The 13,825-nt window shown below is 42.7% G+C and overlaps 1 protein-coding gene across 5 annotated transcripts in view; it reads left to right on the forward strand.

Annotated features, from left to right (window-relative positions):
• Pcyt1a (phosphate cytidylyltransferase 1, choline, alpha) overlaps nucleotides 1-13,802 on the forward strand; it is a 54,444-nt gene extending 40,642 nt beyond the window's left edge. For all 5 annotated transcript variants that reach the window (XM_013019452.1, XM_013019455.1, XM_013019453.1 and 2 more), the window contains exons 4-9: nucleotides 1,222-1,338; nucleotides 2,064-2,215; nucleotides 4,809-4,887; nucleotides 5,612-5,754; nucleotides 8,518-8,706; nucleotides 10,058-13,802. In XM_013019452.1, coding sequence (XP_012874906.1) covers nucleotides 1,222-1,338; nucleotides 2,064-2,215; nucleotides 4,809-4,887; nucleotides 5,612-5,754; nucleotides 8,518-8,706; nucleotides 10,058-10,264 — 887 coding nt within the window. In that variant the 3' untranslated portion in view covers nucleotides 10,265-13,802. The remainder of the gene's footprint in view (nucleotides 1-1,221; nucleotides 1,339-2,063; nucleotides 2,216-4,808; nucleotides 4,888-5,611; nucleotides 5,755-8,517; nucleotides 8,707-10,057) is intronic.
• Nucleotides 13,803-13,825: the final 23 nt, after the last annotated feature.

Genomic DNA, 13,825 nt, shown 5'->3' on the forward strand with positions numbered 1-13,825 from the left:
GAGAGACCGTGAGACTCCTATCTCCAATAAACCACCAGAAAACCGGAAGTGGTGCTGTGGCTCAAGTGGTAGAGCGCTAGCCTTAAGCTGAAGAGCTGAGGTACAGCGCCCAGGCCCAGAGTTCAAGCCCCACCACCGACCAAAAAAAAAAAAAGAGCTCCATATAGATAAAACTATTTGAAAAGTCTAAAAGTTCCTGAAACCTCTTGTTTGATTTATAGCTCCTAAGACAGGAGGAAGATGTATCTTTTCACCACTTTTAGATTTGTCTGTCTGTTGTGGCTCTGGTTATTCTTTCCCAGCATGAAAGAGATGTTCCTACTGCTATTTTTCTATTGCCACAGTGAAATAACTTCCTTTATTCACATAGTAGAAATAATGACTTGTACTCCTTAGATTTATCATTTGAAGCTTAAAGAATATTATGTGTTTATTTGGCTTTGGAATTCATTTTTATAGCCCAGTAGACAATTTCCTGGCTTCTTTTTCACTACCACAAAAAAAAAGTTGGCATTCATTTTAGTTTCCATTAATGGAGAGAGGAAAAGCTGTAATGAAAGTCCTAAAATATTTCTGTATGAATATAAGTACTTAGTATATCCATTTTAAATTAAGAAAATGTAACATGTTTTTTATTAGAAAGGAAAAATACTTTAAGGAACTTGGTTATCACATTGTGAGCATTGAAGTGTGATCCAGAGAATGATAGGCAGTGCTTGGTAACTAGTTGGTCTACCTATGTGCTCACCCTCCTTCCTTTTCAGTTGTAGCCCCTGTATCACTTCTGAATCTAGCCAGTAGTAGAGAGTTTTATTTTCAAAGGAAAACACTGGTTATTAGTAATCAAGGCAGACTGAAATGGAGAGAGTAAGCTGTTACAATAGTTTATATAAGCAATTATATAGTAGTTATTATATTATTACTATTTTATAAACTTATATAACTATATCTAAAAGCAATTATCTATAATAAATAATATATAAAATATATCCCAAGATTGAGATGTTTTGATTCAAGCAGACCAATTAATGGAGATGATGGATAATGTGAATAGAGTGTGTCAGGGAAGATTGTGATATTGTTTTTCTCAGTGTCAACTTACTTGCCCAATTAGCTTGAATACCCTGAGAGGGGTATGTAGGGATGGCACATTCACAAGTTCCATTTTTATCTGTTGCAAATACATGTATTTTTGTGATGAATTCTTCCATTTGAATTTAGGTGAGCGGCCTGTGAGAGTTTATGCAGATGGAATATTTGACTTGTTTCATTCTGGTCATGCCCGGGCTCTGATGCAAGCCAAGAACCTTTTCCCTAATACATATCTCATTGTGGGAGGTAAGACAATGCCTGACAACTAGGTGCTCCCCAGTGGTCTTTGGCTCTCTCCTCTCTATGTCACCTGAGCACATGGCCCTTGTGCATGTTTTTCAATGGAGGATGTATAAAATGTCAAGTCTACATGGTCTCCATCCTCAGCCTGAGCTGCAGACTCAATAACCTGAAATATCCAGTATTTCTGTCATGTTAACTGACTTTCTGCTGTCAGTTAACTGGAGCAACACTGATCCTGATTCCTACTCAAGAACAGCATTTACTCTAGATTTCCATTAATCATTTTTTAATCCACCACAGTATACTAGTTAATATGGTTCTTATAAAAATTAAATGGGAGAACATTTTAAAAACCTTAATTGACATGAGTGTGCAGGTTCATTTTAGCAAAGATCTTAGTCTTCTCTGGTACCCCGTCTTCTCCAAAGTGTGAACATAAGATTGAGTGAGTGTTAGACAGAAAGTAGAGCACTAGCCAATGAGTGAAGGTGGTAGGTACTAAGTTCGAGTTCTGGTCTCAGACCTAAAAAGAAAAAAGAAAAAAATATTGAGTGGATGCTGCTCCCATAGGTGGGGCTAGGATTAGGAAAGCACTGCTACCCAGACTGAATAATAGCCAGTTTTCTTCCATTGGGGAGGTTGGTTATTGGCCTCGGAAGTGGGAGAAGATGGATGACTGAGAAGGGATAAACAGAGGATTTTATGATTTTATGATTATGTGAACCCAGTCTGCAGTGATGAGCTGACACACAACTTCAAAGGCTTCACAGTGATGAATGAAAATGAACGCTATGATGCAGTGCAGCACTGCCGCTATGTGGATGAGGTGGTGAGGAATGCCCCCTGGACCCTGACGCCTGAGTTCCTGGCAGAACACCGGGTAAGCAGCTGGCCATAAATCCCCATCCATGTCTAGAGTCCCCTCAGTATGTAAAGGCTTTTTCCATAGTTGTGTTTTCCTTGTGCCTTCTATATAGGTTTTATATCACGTAGGTTATAGCAGTGATTATTATGAACACTAGCAATCATCCCAACATTTATATGATGGCTAATGGTTTATAAGCACTTTTATAACCATTAATAAGTCCATTTGCTCTCCATAACAATCTTGTAGTGTGATTTTGTTTCTACTTTATATATACGAAGAATAAGGCTCAGGTTGTACCATTAGCAGAGCCAGAATTGAACTGTCAATTCCAAAATTACTTTTCAATACTCTGTGTGGGTCTCCTTAGAGTGTATCAGTCTCTTTAGAATAACCACAACCCTCACTGTGCTCTCAGCAGTTCACATTTCAGGAAAGATTAGCAGAGACTTAGATCAACTGAAGTTCTGTTTCAGGGCTTTGATTTCGTTCTAGAAACTGTATGGGTTCAGAAATCAGTGGCATTGCTCTTTTACTCAAGGAATAATCATTGTAAAACCCCTTTCTTCCTTTGAATTCCCCCACATTAGAGCAACACATGTCCTATAAAAAAAAAAAAAAAACATAAAAGAGGAAATGGAGTTCAGCCGGGTTGGAGGCCCTCAGCTCAAGAAGCAGCAAGTGTTTCACCAGTTCTTTGCAGGGCTATGTGAAAGTTGGAGAATTGTTTAGTAAAGCAGAAAGAAACAAAAGTAGCCAAAGTGCTTCTTTTTTTTGCTAGTCCTGGGGCTTGACCTCAGGGCCTGGGCACTGTCTCTGAGCTTCTTTCGCTCAAGGCTGGCACTCTAATGCTTGAACCACAGCACCTTTTCCAGTTTTTTCTGTTTGTGTGGTACTGAGGAATCAAACCCAGGGCTTCATGCACTCGAGGCAAGTACTCTACCACTAAGCCACTTTGCCAGCCCACAAAGTGCTTCTAAAATAATACTTGGGTAGGCCTGAAGCTAGGGGGTCTTTGGGTATTTAATATACCTTTTCTGGGTCTTTGGTTTTCCCCACCAACAATTAACAGTCATGGCGCCAAGAGTGATGGACAACACTGTTTTGAACAATGCAAAGAGGCAGGCCCTGGCAGAAGTGGATGCATGGGGAACTACTGACTTCTCTTCTCCCCTTGTGAGCAGTATATTTCGCACATGCCTTGCCTATCATCCTTTCTTATTCCGTTTTGTTATATAGGCACTTTCTGAAATGATCTCCAAGTCGTTGTACAAAGGAGTTGCTGTTTAACAAAGCAGTTTGTTAATACAGTATAGCTTGATCAGTACCACTCCTTTCAGCATTCTCACCCTTGCCTACCGTTCTTTACTTTGCTGCCTTTGGACCCCGACAGATTGTTCATGGGTATTTGAGATGTGAACATGCTTCACACTGCAGTGGCTTCTGTAAGTTGTGAATAGTGGTATTGGTAATTATATCAGCAAAGCCCTATAGATTTTGGGGGGGAGTAAGTGAGTTATACTGTGTCTCTCAAAAAAAAAAATGATTGAAGCCAGGCAAAAGTGGCTCACATCTAAGTCTTCTACACTCCATCTTTAAAATAACCAAGAAAAAGCCAAGGCTGGAGGTATGGCTTAAGTGGTAGAGTACCAGCTGAGCAAACAAGCCTAAGTTTAAGGCCCAGTATTTAAACCTTGGCACTGGAAATCTGGTAAACCAGTGCCACTAATCTCTTTCCACTCTTGCAACAGGTATTTAGAGTCATAGATAATAAATACTGAAACTAAAAGTCCTTACAGAGCTCTGGGTTTGTTTGTTTTTAGGATAAATGTATTTATGTAGTAAGAAAGCTCTTGGTTTCTGTTTTTATATTTTGCCTTTTTTTATGAGCTGAGAGAACCAGTTGACACATATAATATTTATGGAACCTTTAATTTGACCAATCCTTATAGATCCAGGAGGCTGTGGAGAGTTCCTCCTTTCCTGGGTTCCACCTATTATTCCTCTTGTCTTATTGGTCACAGCATTTATACTGGCACACAGAGAGGGGCTAACATTTCTAGTATTCAGGGAGAAATATCTAGAAGAGAAACTGGCTATCTTCAGAGTTAAAATTGATAAGTTTTGTTGGATGGTTTTGTGAATAGATCATGGAATTTGTGAGCAAAAGGAGATAACATCCATCTGAGGCCTAGCCTCTGCTTATTGTACTTTGAGAATATTTACAGAGTTGCTATTACTATTGTTATTATTATTATTACCATTATTTTACACTATTTATATTGAGGGGATTTCATCATTATACCTCCACATACTTGGAGCCTTTTATTTGTTTTTGGTGCTGGTACTTGGGCTTGAACTCAGGGCCTGGGCATTGTCTTTTAGCTGTTTTGCTCAAGGCTAGTGTTCTGTCACTTGAGCCACAGCTCCACTTTTGGCTTTTTGGTGATTAAATGGAGATAAGAGTCTCACAGACTTTTTTTTTTTTTGCCTCAGCTAGCTTCGAATGGTGATTTTTAGTAGATTACAGGTATGAGCCACCAGGGCCCAGCTTAGGGATCTTCCTGACTGGCAGTTTCCCAGGTTTGAAATGTCTCCTTGTTGTCAGATTGATTTCGTAGCCCATGATGACATCCCATACTCTTCTGCTGGGAGTGATGATGTTTATAAGCACATCAAGGAAGCGGGTGAGTAAGCTTACGTCCATCTTCATGTATGAGGTCTTGGGCAGCTATAGAGATTCAGGCATATTGCTACTTCACAGAGGGAAATTTGTACATTGAAAAATTCATCATCCCCTGGTCATACTTTGGGTAACTGTATAGGTAACATAGTTCTGACATCCATCAGTTCTGGATTTAAATTTTGATATATCTCTGAAATTTTAGGGAACTCTTTTCCAGCCCAGTACTTTTCTTTTCTCTTCTTTCCTTTTTTTTTCTTTTCTTTCCCTTTCTTTTCTTTTGTCAGTCATGGGGCTTGAACTCTAGGTCTGGGTGCTGTCTGCCAGCTCTTCAGCTTAAGGCGAGTGCTCTACTCTTGAGCCACAGCACTACTTCCGGTTTTCTGGTGGTGTATTGGAGATAAGAGTCTCACAGATTTTTTTGCGGTGGCTGGCTTTGAACCTCTATCCTCAGATCTCAGCCTCCTGGTAGCTAGGATTACAGGTGTGAGCCACCAGTGCCTAGCTCTAATACTTTTCTTAATATTGAGGCCATGTAGGCCCTCCTTTTCTTACTTGTGGCTCTTGATTTAGCCCTCATTCTGCATGCCATTTTTTGTAGCCTTCACTTAGTAGGAATGGAGGTGTGTTTCCTGAGGAATAGAAAGGAGAGCTGCTGTGTTTGCATTTAGTCCTGCCTGAGCATGCCAGAATCTCATAATGTTTGTCATTTTGTATTCTGGAGGTAGGCATGTTTGCTCCAACACAGAGGACAGAAGGTATCTCCACATCAGACATCATCACCCGAATTGTCCGAGACTATGATGTGTATGCAAGACGGAACCTACAGAGGGGCTACACAGCAAAGGAGCTCAACGTCAGTTTTATCAATGTGAGTTCTAACCTTGGTTCCTTATGATACTTGTTGCTTCCCACTACATCTGAGCTGAACTTGCTTGTCATGTCTGCTGTGATTATCATTCCCCAATGCTTCTTTAAAGGGAGCACAAAGAGTTAAACAGAGGCCCTTTCTGTTCTAAGGCTCTAACACCAACATATTGTTATAAAGACAGTGAATAAGATGGTTAAAATATAATACACTAGGGGCTGGGAAGGTGGCTCAGTGGTAGAGTGCTTGCCTTGCATGCCTGAGGCCTTGGGTTGGATTCCTCAGCACCACATAAGCAAAAAGAAAAAAGCCGGAAGTGGCACTGTGGCTCAAGTGGTAGCGCGCTAGCCTTGAGCTGAAGAGCTGAGGGACAGCACTCAGGCCCCACAACTGGACCCCCCCCAAAAAAAATATGTCAACACATTTAAAATAATGGCTCTTAACTTTTTTTATCCTTTGGTGGTACTGGGGTTTGAACTCAAGCACTCTGCTGCTTAAACCATACCCCTACCCCTTTTGGCTTTATTTATTTTTTCAAGTAGGATCTTGAATTTTTGCCTGGGCCAGCCATGGACCTTGATCTTCCTCCCATTGCCTCCCAGTACCTGGTAGTATAGGCATGTGCCCCCTCCCCGCTTACTGGTTGAGAAGGGGTCTCACTACTTTTTTGCCTAGATTGGACTGGAACTTAAGTTCTCTTGATCTCTGGAGTAGCTGGGATTATAGGCATGATACTTGTTTTGTTTTGTTTTGTCAGTTGTGGAGCCTGAGCTCTGGGCCTGGGCTCTGTCCCTCAGCTCCTTAGCTCCAGACTAGTGTTCTGCCACTTGAGCCACGTGCCACTTCCAGATTTTTCTGCTTATGTTGTGCTGAGGAATCGAACTCAGGGCCTCATGCATGCAAAGCAAGCACTCTACCACTGAGCCACCTTCCCAGCCCTGAAACTTTTTTGATTGGATATTTTAAGAATCTGATAACAGCTATGGATCCTTTCTCTGTATGGATAGTAGCCTATATTTTGTATGCAGTTTCCCCATATGAACCCAAGTTTTAGAAATTGACTTCTGAAAGCTTAAGTTAAAACCAGGCATGTTTGTAAATGCCTGTTATCTTAGCATTTGGAAGACAGGGATAGGAGAGATACAAGTTCATGGACAGCCTGGACTACACAATGAGACCTTGTCTCAAAACACAAAGAAACCATCAAACAAAACACAACAAAAGTTTAAGTTTACCTTTGTTTAATGTTGCCTTTTAGAAATGCCATATTTATTTTTGGGTCCGGTAGTGGGGCCTGAACTCTGGGCCTGGGCGCTGTCCCTCAGCTCTTCAGCTCAAAGCTAGTGCTCTACCACTTGAGCCACAGCGCCACTTCCGGCTCTTTTTCTTTTTGCTTATGTGGTGCTGAGGAATCGAACCCAGGGCCTCGAGCATGCAAGGCAAGCGCCCTACCACTGAGCCACCTTCCCAGCCCCATGCCATATCTTTTGTATAAAAGTTATACTTCAATTTATTTAAAAAGGAGAAAGTTACTAAATGTATCATCTACATAACTAGTTAATAGTGTTTCTTCATCTGCTGTTAGCTCAGTGAATTAATCTATAAGAATGGTAAGATGCTGCTAGTGGTATATGCCTTTAGTCACAGTACTCAAAAGTCTGAGAAAGAAGGATCTCCAGTTCAAGACCAATCTGGGTTACATAGCAAGACCTTGCCGAAAAAGAGAAGGAAGGAAGGGAGGGAGGAAGGGAGGGAGGAAGAAAGGGAGGAAGGGAAGAAGGGAGGGAGAGAAGGAGGCTGAGAGTATAGCTCAGTAATAGAAGTGCTTGCTTAGCACATACAAGGCCCTGGATCTGATCCCCAGCACCACAAAACAACAAAATCCTAGATGTATTTGTTCTCTTCTCTTTCTCTTTCTCCTCTATCTTCCTTCTCCTCTTTTTCCATTTTGGTGTTGGAGATTGAAACCAGGGACATGTGCAACTAAGCTGAAGCCTTTCCCTTTCTTCTTTATGATCTGGAAATTAGAATTAGGAGACTACTTTTTTTTTTTCTTTGTCAGTCATGGGGCTTGAAGTCAGGACCTAAGCTTTTTTGCTCAAGGCTAGCGCTCTACCACTTCGAGCCACAGTACCACTTCCAGTTTTTGGTGATTAGTTAGAGATAAGAGTCTCTTGGACTTTCCTGTCCTGGCTGGCTTTGAACTGTGATCCTCAGTTCTCAGCCTCCCTGAGTTGCTAGAATTACAGGCATGAGCCAGTGGCACCAAGAATGCTTCTCCAGAGAGATCATACCACTTCCATTACCTTTGGAAAAGTTGGTAGGACCAACGAGTATCATCTTTATTTTAAAAATGAGTAAATGGATGCCCAAATACTAAAAACAGAAAAACAAAAAACACAACTCCTTTAACAACATAGAATAACCAAGTATAATAAATACATTAACTAATTAAATAAAGATTAGTACTTCTTTCAACCTCTTACAGTTGTCATAGTCTTGATAATGTTGGGCAGTGATCTTGTTACTGCACGCACTCTCCATTTTGGATCATGTTGGACATATTCATATTCCAAGATTTGGTTTTATCTTAAAATAATCTGAATAAGATGATCATTTGCAGCCTGTCTTTTCTGTGACTGTAAATGAAAGCAAAACAAAATGCTAAAGAATGAGGAAAGTGTCAATGGTCATTTTTTTCTTTCTCTTTTGGTCAGGAGGGTCAGGATGGGTATTATTTGTGAAAACAGTTATTTCTTTACCTAGGAGAAGAAATACCACCTGCAGGAGCGTGTTGACAAAGTAAAGAAGAAAGTAAAAGATGTGGAGGAGAAGTCAAAAGAATTTGTTCAGAAGGTAGAGGAGAAAAGCATTGATCTCATTCAGAAATGGGAGGAGAAGTCCCGAGAATTCATTGGAAGTTTCCTGGAAATGTTTGGTCCAGAAGGAGCACTGGTAAGGTTCCTTCCTCCCAGGCAACTTGAGGAATTCCCGTGCTGAGGAAAGAAGAGTAGAACCCTGGAGCAGATGGGGACATCTTGTCTGTTTCCCTTTACCTTCAACTGTCCCTCAAAAGTACTTGAAAATCTTTACAGAGGGTCTGGGAAGGTGACTCAGTGGTAGAGTGCTTGCCTTTTATGCATGAGACCCTGGGTTCGATTCCTCAGCACCAAATAAGCAGAAAAAGCCAGAAGTGGCACTGTGACTCAAGTGTTAGAGCACTGGCCTTGAGCTCTTCAAGCTCAAGGACAGTTCCCAGGCCCAGAGTTCAGGCTCCACATCCGCCAAAAAAAAATCTTTACCGAAAGAAATCACACATTATCTAAATAGTTTTGTAAGCTTACCAGCACTTAGAAATCTAGTGACAAAATAAGTGAGTGGCCTTGCCCAGATTACTTCTATTTTAAACGTTTACCTGAAGAAAGGAAAGAATGGAGAACTTTACAGTACAAAGAAAGCCAGACACGGGTGGCTCACACCTGTAATCCTAGCTACTCTGGAGGCTGAGATCTGAGGATCACCGTCCAAAGCCAACCGGGGCAGGGCAGGAACATGGGTGAGACTCTTATCTAAAATAAACACTAAGAAAACTGGAAGTGGTGCTGTAGCTCAAGTGGTAGAGCACTAGCCTTGGGCTGAAACGCTGAAGAACAGCGCCCAGACCCTGAGTTCAAGCCTCAGGACCAAAAAACAACAAGCAAACAAAAACAACAAAGAAAGTTGCCTTCACTGCACAGCAGCAGAACCTTGTGAAGCAGGAGCTCTCTCATTAAGAATTAGCAGAAGAATTGTTTTGGTTTTTGTTTTTGTTTTACCAATAATCCTAGCTCAAACATCAGGAAGGAACTGATTGTGAGGGTGTTTGGATATTAGAACAGATTATGTGGGAAGAATGTGAAATTTCCTTTTCAGAGTACCCAAATGGGTTAGATAACCTTTTGCCTGATTTAATTACTTTGTTTTGACCTGGAGCCCTCAAAAAATTCCCTTGAGATAGAAGTCCGGGATTTTGTGGCTGTGGGTAACAAGTGGGAACCATTAACTAAATAGTATATCATGGATTGCTTTAGCGAGGAAATTGCTTAGAATTACAGCTGTGTCCCTGCTGTGGCTCAGTCCATCATGTTTAATGTTGCAGGGCCTGGAGGTGGTAGAGAGTTTGCCTGGCATTTGTGAGACTGGGGGCTTGCTCTTCCTGGCAATAAAAAAAGAACCGTGGAGGGGGCACTCACGATCATTTGGAGTCTCCAGTGGTGATTTAATATGATCCATACAAATCTTCTAGCTCTTCCTTTTGTCTCCCCAGAAACACATGCTGAAAGAAGGGAAAGGCCGGATGCTGCAAGCCATCAGTCCCAAGCAGAGTCCCAGCAGCAGCCCTACTCGGGAGCGCTCCCCATCCCCCTCCTTTCGCTGGCCCTTCTCCGGCAAGACTTCCCCGCCTTCCTCCCCAGCAAATATCTCTAGGCGCAAGGCTGCAGCCTATGATATCAGTGAGGATGAAGACGACTAACTTTTCTTCCCTTGTTTCCTTTCCCTCCCTCTGTCCCATCACCTTCAGAAGCTCTCTTTTGAATTCCACGTTCTGATCCCAACACTAAACCTAAGGACAACTACAAAGGAAAAGACAGCCTGGGCAAGAGGAGCTGGGGATGGGGAAACCAAAACAGCCCATCCTCTGAGAGCCAGTCGCCCATACCAAGGAGACTGACTGCGCAAGCCTGTTGCGCAGCTTTCTGCCCTCCCCAAGGACTTTGCGTTACTGTTTATGTTCATGTGATCTTGACAGGGAAATTGTCATTTTTATTAATTTTTTTAAAACTTAGCCTTTCAAATATAGTAAGTAGAACTAATTTTTTGCCCCTGAGGAGTGGGCAGAAGAAGAAAGTGGTGTAATACCCAGAGGCCTTTTCTTCCTAACACACTGTAGCGCTTGTCCTCTGTTCTCAAGCAAAGTGGCTGGCCAAGTCCTTCAAGCAATGAGCCATGCTGATGGGGAATTTGGAGGGAAGATCAGAATTTTGGTTACCTTAAAAAAAAAAAAAAGAAAAAGAAAAAAGATCAAACTGAGTTAGTTACAGATCCGCTAAATGAACTACTGGTACATGTATGTGTCATCATGGCTGTGAGGAGGAGGAGATTGAGTCTGACTTTTACTCCCTGAGGAGTTGCTTGCTGAACCCAATGGGGTCCATGAAGATGCTGATGGGGATGGAACTAATCTACATAGCATCAGCTTTAGTCTTTCTGCTGTGTTTATCTTCTCAGAAATTTCTCTTGCCCAGTTATTTGGGAGCTCTTGTCACTCTTACTGCCAAAGAAGGCACACTGAGGGCTGCTGTAACTGGGGGGGGGGGGGAGTGGAAGAGACTCAATCCCCATATATCCCTGTAGATTCAGTTCCTACCGGGATTAAGTCAGTGCTATTACCCAGCTTTATACAAAGAAGATTTTGTAAATGTCTGTACTTTGAACACGAATACTATGAAAACTTCAGAGCATAGAGGCAAAGGCATAAGGAAGCACCTTCCTTTCTTGTCCCCGCCCCCTCCTTTTTATAATTAGAACCAGTACTTCCTAGAATGTATCTTTTTCTCTGAGGGCTGCAATTGGCAGGACTTCCCTCCCCTTTTCCTCCAAAAGCCACAGGTTCACATTCTACCTATGCCTGGTGGTGGTGGTCCTACCTCCTTGGTTAAGTTGCCCAGGAGGAATTCAGCACTTTAAATTTCCACCCGAAGGATGCTCTGCTTAATCAACCCTTGCTACTGAGCATGATGTAATTTTTAAGCCCCTGGCATCCTCTATCCTGTCACATCACCTAGCCGACCATCAGTAATCCTAGCTGGATTAAGGGCAAAACTGTTTATGTCCAGGACCCATCTGCCTCTCATAAATACCCCTTGTAGGGGTGGAGTTTTTAATGTTTTCAGCAAAGAAAACCACTTTCTTGTCTCTTGTCCCTGTGAACTGTGAACATCTCAACGTCAGTCAAAGCTACTGGTCTGCCTGAGGGCCCGAGGTTAGTGTCACTGCCTGCCTGGTGGTACTACATAGGCTCTTAGCCACAGGTAGAGCATGGCAGAGGGGTGGGACAGGGGAGCTACTTCCTGTCCTGATGGCCCATGGGAACTCATTTCTGACTCTTTTCATGAAGTGCTGTTTTTCCTGTCATACCTGACTCGCAGCCTTGGTCAGGAATCCTATCTTTGAAGCAGCTGAAGCTAATGTTTTCCCACAGTGTGCAGCTGTTTGTATGGCTCATTTTTAGCTTCTCTGCTTCAGTCTTCTCTGTTTCCTTCTGCCTTATTCTCCCTGGTACAGAAAGGCAGTGATGCTGTTTATACATTTACCTGCTTGTTCTCTCAACGTGCCCCTCACCCAAGTGTACTGGAAGGCAGGGAGTTGCCCACAGGGTGGCTGCCCTCCCTGCAGTCACTTCTCTAAATGTATTGTCCGTGGGCTGCTGTGGCCTGCTGGGCACTGGGATGGAGCATCTAGGCTGACAAGATCTGTGCCCATGCTGGGGGAGGCACCTGTGCCCGCTTACTGTCTGTCTTCCAACACTAGTATGTTTTCAGACAATTTGGGCTGAAAAACTTGCAGTGTGGCTTTAGGGTGAGATACTTAGGTGCTAGACAGTGGTGCTGATAGAAGGATCCATTGCTGGTCATTGGTGCCTAGTTAAAGGAGGTTAGTGGTGTGTACACTACGACCATGCCTGCGATCTGCAGTTCATACTGTTGGAGGCTGCGGGACCTCAGGCTGTGGAGCTGTTTCTCTGAATCTGACCCAGGAAAACAGGCAGCCTGGGTGGGCCAGACATGGCCAAGACAAAAGAGCCTGGCAGACCTCTGGCCTCAGAGCCTCTGTGTGAGAAGAGGAGACTGAAACAGAAGCCCTGCAGCTGGTGCCGAGGAGACATTTTGGCTGTGACACGGTGTCTGGACGGAACTTTTTAGCTGTTTACCCACTGAGCTACAAGCACTGGAGCATAGAGGTTGCCACTGTGCAACAGTAGAAATGGCTCACTGCTGCAGCTAAAGCCAAACACCCTGGTTTGCAGAGGTTTGAGGGTGATGGTTGGGGTTGTGAAAAGGTTGAAAATCCTGAAGCAAAGGACATGAGGGCGCCTAAGAGACATCTGACCTTTCCTCACAGGATAATGGAGGCAAAACCAGAGCTGCTCTTGCTTTCCTCGAGGCCTCATAGCTGCTCTGTCAGTGTTTGGCATGCCCTCCCTCCCCATGCTTCTTCCTACTGAGTAGCCCCCTGCATCTGGATCACTCCTAGACAGCTTGCTTCCTACAGCCCACTGCCTTTTTTATTCTGTTCCACACCCCTGATCTAAAATCTTCCCAAATCAGCTTGCTGCTTTTCTTTAATGCCCTAAAGCCATAGCTTCTAGATTTTCTGTCAGCATACATGCAGCAGGGGTTAAATCAGTTTAAGTTTTTTAAAAAAGATTCCCTTAATGTTTTAAAGACTATTGGTATTTTTTTAAAGCTTACCAATATAAGTATTTTTTAAAGTTATATTTTTCAATCTCATAACAGTGATTGTTTTCTCTCATCCAGCAGATGGTCAGGGGATAAAGACAGTCCCTAGCTTCTATTTTTCCAAACAAATGAGTAGAACCTGTTCTTGGGATTATACTATTCAATGTGGATTTTCTTCAAATGAAAAAGTGTTCTGTCCGCCAGAGTTTCCTGTTAGTACTCAAGCACGGGTAGGAAACAAGAGCAGCAGGTTTCACAGTGGTGTGACTCAGGTTGTCTTAGGTGGGAAGTGGTTCTTCCACCCTTTGGGAGGCACTGACTATTTGAACACTGAGAATTAATTGGTTGGGTGTTTTGTGTTGATCCTGAAAAGAAAACTAGAGTGCCAGAAAGAATTGCAGGCCTTGGCATAAGCATTCGCCCATCACCAGTGCGAGTGCGTGTGGAAGTTTCCTCAGTCAGGCTTCAGTGTATCATTTTCCTGTCTGCTATTAATTTGTTCAAAGTTATTTTGGCTTGTACCATTTCGCCAATAAAGGCAATATGATTTTACCTAGTGTTCCTTTTCCTGGTAT

Source organism: Dipodomys ordii, unplaced genomic scaffold (genome assembly GCF_000151885.1).
Source record: "Dipodomys ordii isolate 6190 unplaced genomic scaffold, Dord_2.0 Scaffold45, whole genome shotgun sequence".
Taxonomy (NCBI): Eukaryota; Metazoa; Chordata; class Mammalia; order Rodentia; family Heteromyidae; genus Dipodomys; species Dipodomys ordii.